This window comes from Giraffa tippelskirchi, chromosome 3 (genome assembly GCF_054371585.1).
Source record: "Giraffa tippelskirchi isolate mGirTip1 chromosome 3, T2T-mGirTip1v1.2.pri, whole genome shotgun sequence".
Lineage (NCBI taxonomy): Eukaryota > Metazoa > Chordata > Mammalia > Artiodactyla > Giraffidae > Giraffa > Giraffa tippelskirchi.
The window spans coordinates 146,389,567-146,397,192 of NC_137277.1; the positions used below are offsets into that span (position 1 = coordinate 146,389,567).

Sequence of the window (7,626 nt, forward strand, 5' to 3'; positions counted from 1 at the left end):
ATTTCCCCTATTTTTAGGGAGAGACTATTTAAGAAAGAGAATCACTAAAGATTAACTAATACATCCTCCCAAATTTTGAGCTCTATTTTTAAAATATATATTACAGCCATCTTTACAACATTGACAAGACTGCAGTATATCTGAAAATGGTAATAAATGATGCAGAGCTATAAATACTTTTGTAGTTGTCTAGGGTTATTATATTGCTTCATAAAGAAAATTTAAACAAGAAGAGGTAGGATAATAGAAATATAATCTATTTTATATATACTCTACGTTCCCCCCCAATCATTTCAATTATAAAAGAACCACTAAATAGAAATATTATCTTAAATATTTTTAAAATTTAGAATGTGCATTTTTAAAAACACTTTGCTTTTCTCCAATCTATATACATGATTAAAAGTTATAATGAAATAAAATTATGTATCTCAATATACATTTGGAAACTATCAATATATAAACACCCACAAAATAATCGTTAACATTCAATAAGAAAACTTTGTACTATTGAAAATGTTATATTCTAAGTTGTTATATATTAAAACTTCCTAAATGAAAAATTTTTCAATCTATTATGTTCTACAGAGTAAAATCTTTACAAAAAAATCTTTAAAAATCCACTATATGTAAACTATTTTATCCACTTTACTATTAAGTATCATAAATGGTACTTATTGAGACAAAATAATGTCATTTTTATTTTCAATTTGGGAAGTAGCAGAGACCTTTGATATTACTAAATTAAGTTAAAGCTCAGAAAAAGTGACTAAACCAGCTTGTTGAAACAAATTTATTACTCCTCACCAAGGCTTCATATTTGTCTATATCAAATTTGTAATAAGTGGTCAAATGTGAATTATCACCTCCAAAAATATGAAAAGTAACCACTATTTTACATTGAAGGTATCCCTGGTCAACAAAATCAAGTAGTTTCTTTCACAGTTTAGTAAGATATAGGAAGGAAAGAAAAACTTGTTTTAGGGAAGTACAATTGTTAATCATTACATTCTAAAATGTATAGAGACTTCTTTCAATTTAGTGAGTTTAGAAAGAAACCAAAATTTCAGTCCAGGTTTTTGGGTTTTTTTTTTTTTTCTTATGAATTAGGCCACTTTGAGAACACATCCTCTCCAAGGATTTCTAAAAGTTTTTCAACCCAACATCACTAGCACTTATCGTGTCATCTCACCTTTGGTCCCATCATGTTCACTATATATTTTTCCTTCTTGTATGCATATACTAAAAAATGGTACCAAAAGTCCAAAATTATTCTTTCAGTCTCAAGACAGCACATTATAAACACTATTTCTAAAAAGTGAGTCACGAAACTACGAAGTTTTCTTTTGCTTCAAGTCCCTAAAATGAAAGATACATAAGCCCTAAATCTATGGCCAAATAATTTTATTAAAGCTTTAAAAATTGAGCAAATGAGTACTGCGCAAGGGAGATGATTAATAAAAGGAACTAAGGCAAACCATCCTGAATGTCTACAATGAAGAAATAGTAATAACAAAATAAGTAAAACCAAAAGCCAGTTCTTTTATAAATTGTCTATTGTCTGTTTATAAAATTTCTTTAAAAGGGACTGGATATTTTGAATTACGTCTTTACTTGGAAATACATACTATGGCTATTTAGAGCAGAAGAACTTAGCACTAACTTTCCCTAGGGTTTTGTTTAATTTCAGGTAGGCTAATGTAAAAGTAACATTATATAGGCTAATACTGAAAATATTACGGGGGGGGACTTTAAGAAGCAAAAAAATTTTAAACTAGTAATTTATGTCAAACACAAAAAAACTGCACGCCATGTAGAACTGTGTATTTACATGTATAAAACAACTAAGGAAATGTCCTATAAACCTCAAAATATTTTAATAGTGTTTAAATTTCTTGCATATCTTTACTTCATAAAATTACTTTCCCTAACCACTTTAAAAGAAAGTGGTTGTTTAAGTAGTAAACACTGCAAAAGATTTTAAGTAATACTAAATTATTGGAAAGAAAAACAGCGTGTAGCCAATAAGACCACTATACCATTTTTACCTGTTGTGCCATATAATTCCATAACAAAGTTACAAATGCATATAACTTTAAACTTTATTTTTTAAAAACGGTAGCATTAAAGTCTCTAAGGGCCTGACAGATTCGCAGGGATTCTTTATTTCCCACTTAAAATAAAGTGGCTGGAAATACTCCCAGTTGTTAATCATTTGTCTCGAAGCACTGTCCTAACTAATAAAGTAACATCAACACCCTTGCTCTTGGTCTAACCTGAGCATTCAAGATTAGTCCGTAAAAGCGATCGCACCTAAACTCCATCCCTACAACAGACACTCTTGAGGCAAAGCAAAAGAGTTAGATCACTAAAAAGCTCTCTAGGAAAATCTAGAAACAGTTAGCTGGCTGTGACATAAACCTGCCAACACCTCAGCACATAGTGGCAAAGTGCCCAAAAAATGCCACCCTCCGGGTAAACCACTTTCTTGTTTTAACTCGAGATGAAGCTACCAGTTGCAGATGAGAGGCGACGGGGGCATTATTTGGCAACCTGGAACTCACTTCCTGTAACCCTACACCGCGACAGCGCCTAATCAACCTGAACCCTGACACCCAGGCCTTGATCGCCCCGGCCGCGGGCTGCGCGCGCCTCCCAGCCCAGGCTGTTACCTCCCACGGCCTTGGCCACGGCGCCGTTGGGCCTCCCGCGGGCTCCCATGGGGCTGCCGTTCTGCTCCAGCCGGGCCACCTTCGCCGGGGGAGGACCCTTGACGTCGGGACTGCCGCTCCGCCGGTCGGGGCTGTCCCGCAGACACGGGCTCTCGCTCCGCCGCTCCATGCTGCTCCGACTTGGAGACAAAGTTCCCACCGGCAGGTCGCAATAAAACGCGCAGGGACCTAGGGAGGGGGCGGGGGGGAAAGGGGAGGGAAAGAAAAAAAAAAGAGGGAAAACCGCTCACACACGTGATAGACGTTTAGGCCAGTGGGGCAGCGCGCCTCACCAAAGCCACCCAAACTTCCTCCCACGCTGCCCGAGGGACCCGAACCTCGGTTGGCCGGGGAAACCGGACCCAACCTGACAGTGGGTGGCCCATAGCAAACCCAGAACTTGGGGTGCCGCGACCCTGCTGCTTCCCAGAAGTTAGCTCTTGGTCACGAAGTCCGGCCCCTCGCCCAGGGGAGCCCAGAAGTGATCCATTCATTGGGACAGGGTTGGCATGACCCGTTCTCGGGTGCGACGGCCTTGCTGTCGGGGGGAGGGAGGTTCAGGGTTGCGGAAGAAATGAACTTCATAAAAAGACATCTCACGCACTCAAGGAGGGGTGGGGGTGCACACAAGTCCATAAGAAAACAAATTAACCACACGGTGAAGGCGCTCTGAATCGCCCTGCCGGGCAAAGGCCTGGCAAAAAGACCCTTGAATCCCCGCCGTTTACCTTTCCCGAGCACGTCTTGGGACACACACACACACACACACTTTGCACAAAATCAACCCTAATTCCACATTAATAAGCATTCCAAAACACTTGGGGATATTGATCAGAGTAATCTGAATAACCTTCACCTCAAGGGCGGGGGCTACAATCGTTATTATTTTGGAACGTTATCTTCATCCGATCCTGAGTTTTGCTTTCAAAAGCTTTTCAGGATAAAATACAAAAGCAAACAGCAGTTGAATTATTAGGTGCGGAAAGGAGCAGCCTTCATCAACCTCAATTTTTAAATCTCCAAAAGTTTTCATCTGGGTGGCTTGGCTGGCAGCGCGCTCCTCACAGAGCCCGCAGATCTCCGCACCCTTGGATTTTTGGGAGGGTGGAGGCGCAGGAGGAAACACCTGATGAAAAGGCACTCACATTGTCACTGACATCCCGGAGAAGCTGGAACCCGGCGCAATAAAGTGCGCTGGGAATCCTCGCGGGCGCTCAGGTTGTGGGAGAAGCCGCGTCGCCACGGCTCGAGGAGACAAGGTGGGGGTGGCAAAGGGGAGGTGAGAGGAGGGATGCGAGAGATGCCAGAGGCTGAGCTCGAGGGCTGAGGGCGAAGGTTGCGCCCGCACTCCCTCCGCTGCGCTGTCCGAGAGAGCGAGAGCCGCGGGGAGGGAACCTAGCCGGACCCGGGGCTTCCCCGGACTCCCGAGTTTGGCGCGGGCGCCTTCGCCCTGAGTACTTACTGCTCACAGTCTGTCTGTAACTTGGCTGGCTGGGGCTCTGTCCATGGAGCAAAAGTAGAGAATCCAGGGTGGAAAGTTTCTGGTGATTTGCTTTGCAGTATTTTCCTAGTCTTCCTTTCTCTTTACTCTTTTCCCTTTCCTCTTTCCCAGGTCCAAACGGTTAAGGTCCTGGGTCAGGGTGTCTTCTTAGTGCGGCGATGATGGTTGTTATGATGATGAGGATGATGATGATGGGGGGGTTGGGTGGGGGGAAGAGGGAGGAGTAGAGGGAAAGGAGGGCTCCTCTAAAGGGGCACCCGAGCGAGCGCGGGAGGAGGCGACGGAGGAGGGGAGAAGAGAGAAGGAGGCTGAAAAAGCCTTTTCACACCTTCGGGAAGGAGACTCTTTCTGGAGAGAAAGGGCTGAGAACTGGGAGGCGGCGGAGGCGGGTCGGGACGGCAGCTTCGCGGGGCCGCTAGCTCGCGAGGAGGTACGGCCGAAGAAGCTGTAGGGCCGGTGCCACTGAGAATCGAGAAGGCGCAGGGACCTGGGACCGCGCTCGGGAGCAAAAGCGGCGGCCGCCGGAGCTGTCACCTCCAGCCTCTCCCCTCTCGGCCGCCGCCGCCGCCGCCGCCGCCAGCAGCCGGAGCCGGACTCACTGACGAGCCGCAGAGGGAGACACAGTGAGAGGGAGATGATTATTAGTTGCGTTGAGTCATCAAGCAAAGTGAGTCCTTTTGGGTTGTCCTCGGTTTCCGATTTCTCCCCCTCCCCCTTTCCGTCCCCAGATCTAGCGCCTTCAAAATAATAATTTGGGGTGGGGGTAGGGGAAGTCTCTGGGTTATTTCGGGATGGGGGTTGGGGGGGAGAGATCTAAACCCGAGCCAGACTGGTCCACCGCATTGAAGGAGAGTGGGGGACGAGGAGGAGGGCCGGGGAGGTTGCGGGGGGAGGGGGGCCCCGCCTGGCAGGAAATTAAACATCAATCAATCAATCGCTGTGAGCCAGGCGACCCAACAGCAGCGGGGCTGCAGAGGAGGCAGAGGGACTGAAGAGGGGAGGGTGGAGAGCTGGGAGGAGGGAGAAGAAGGAAGAGAGAGAGAGTCGGCGGTGGGAGAGCCGTGTGGCGAGGACCGCGCGCGCGCGCGCGAGGCGGCGGAGGACCGATGGCAGGGAACCGAGTGCCGCGCGAGGCGGTGGCCGCGGCTGGTGGGTGGGTGCGCCCGGGTGAAGGCGGGCGCTGCGGCCCAGGGTCTCTTCCTCCTCCTCCTCGTGGCGGGTCCAGGGCGCGGCCGCCTCGCCCAGCCCAGAGGCGCACTAGTCTCGGCGCGGAGGCTGCGGCGGCGACGAGGCTGGCGCTGGTTGCCTGGTCTCCCGGCGAAGGCACAGACCCACGCGCAGGAGGCAACCGCGGCTGCCTCGGCTCCGGGTTCTACTAACTACGCGGAGTACTTTCGACTTTGGAGATAGGAGGGCTATCGCCTCCCCCACCCATCGCCTCCGCCCACCACCCACCGCCTCCGCCCCTCCGAACAACTTTTCCCGGTGCCTGCGAGCTCCCCCTCCGCGCGGAGCCAGCCGTCCCGGCCCGCCGCGCCGCCGCACGCGCGGGGAAGGCCGCCTCTCGCTCAGAGCTGTCACGGCCGTGGGTCCAGAACAATAGCCCGGGTGTCCCAAATGGCAGGCGCACCGGCACTGCCCGCCGGGCTGCGGGTGGCACGGGGAAGAGGGCTGCAGGGGGTGCGCGGGGCGGGGGGCATCCCTGGATGACGTCCCTGGACCGCTCGCAGCGCCGGCGACATTTCGAGCAGCGCAGCCCGGGCCGCCTGCAGGCCGTGACGCGGTGGCAGCGAGGGCGGTGGGGCTGCCAGTCTTCTGGCTGCTGGGCTGGGACTCCTGGGACCCCAAGCCGCTCGGGCCCTAGGCTGTGAGCGCAGGCAGAGCTGTGCGGCAAGGACCTGGCCTCCCCACCCCGGGGGAGGCCCTGCGGGGGCGTCCCCAGCAGGTCTCGCGAAGGCGTAACTGAGCCACAAACTTTTGCGGACTCCCGCGGCCGCAGTCGCCTGTAGCCCGGCTCTGGCCGCGGTGTTCATTTAAGGTGGCGCGGGCACTAGCTGAGCAGGCCGGTCTCTGGCCGCGCTTTTGTCCCTAAGATCACTCTTGGACGCGGAACCTCCTTAAAGAAAGCACGTGGGCAGAAGCCGCGGCCCCCGCGAGACACTGGGGGCGCCAGGTGACACTCGCGGTCCCGATCTGCGGCGGGAAAATGTGGACGCGTCCCCTCCCGTCTTGAGGCCAGCGAAGCCTCCTGAGGTGGCGGTACCTCTCGTCCTCCCGCACACCTTGATTCTCCTTCCTGACGCCGGGGACCCCAAGACCTCCCCCCACATCTCGTCGCCTGAGTCACCGGTCCCCCTTAAGAAGCGCTGACTCTACGGCGGCGCCAGAGGGCCAAACTATATTCGATTTCGGGAAACGCGCTCGGGGGGCTGTTAATGGAAATCTTGGTCGCGTGTACCCGCAGCGGGAAGCCGCTTGAGCCTCGGGTACCCAGGGCCAGGTCGCTGTCCACTCGCCGCACCCAACCGGCGAGCAGTGTGCACCCAGCCTCCCCTCAAAAACAGGGAACGGGGAGGCGGGAGAGACTGGAAGAGAAAGGGTCCCAGAAGTGAAACCTGCCCCCGGCCTAAGTCTCAGAGCCCAGAATCCGGAGGACCCCGCACCCAGTCGCCGCCCACCGAGTTCCAAAGGAGCCCTTGGCGACCCCGGAGGCGGTCGGAGTCGGGCGAAGAAAGAAAGCGAGATGGATAGTAAACCTTCGGGGAGCCACCGGGAGTTTTAGGCTGCGTTTTCTTTTCCCGGTTTCCTACCCCCTCCAAACCTCATCCCCCTCCTACCTCCCTAAAAGAAAGGGTTCGAGAAAACGCACAGTTCGGAGTCTGTGAGAACAAAGTGCTCAAGCAAACCAACTCGTGGTGGTAGGTTTGGGGCTGCAAAGAGACAAAACTGTAAGTTCGATCGACAAACTTTTAAAAAAATCTGTACTATCAAGTCAGAATGGGAAGGGGGTGTTGCAAAAACCAGCTACTACCACTGTCAAAGTTTAAGCCCATTTTCAAAATGGGGAAAGGCGCATTTCTTATTAATACCTTAACAACGATAATAATGCTGTTTCTTTCCTTACCTTGGTGTTGAACTGCAGAATCCTCCTCCGGATCAATGTCCAGGAACTTAGAAGAATTGGTGATATTAGGACTTCAGTACTTCTGGAAAAAAATGCAAATCGTTTAGCCAGGATCTTTCCTGTCTGATTCGTCACTATTATTATATCTGATGATGCGAATGGTTGGAGCGATTCAATCTTAAGTCATTAATGAGCTATTTTATAAACACCACTGTCCGAAGATCTTCATTTACATTTTGCGAAGGAGCACTTCGCACAGGCTTATGTCAACAGCATGATTACGGGGACTT

At 50.6% G+C, this 7,626-nt stretch overlaps 1 protein-coding gene across 1 annotated transcript in view; it reads right to left on the minus strand.

Moving 5' to 3' along the window:
• The window catches only part of SATB2 (SATB homeobox 2), a 199,157-nt gene extending 191,801 nt beyond the window's left edge, over positions 1-7,356 (minus strand). Inside the window, exons 1-2 of the mRNA XM_081577716.1 lie at positions 7,337-7,356; positions 2,673-2,900 (exon numbers count right to left, since the gene is read on the minus strand). Coding sequence (XP_081433842.1) covers positions 2,673-2,841 — 169 coding nt within the window. The 5' untranslated portion in view covers positions 2,842-2,900; positions 7,337-7,356. The remainder of the gene's footprint in view (positions 1-2,672; positions 2,901-7,336) is intronic.
• Positions 7,357-7,626: the final 270 nt, after the last annotated feature.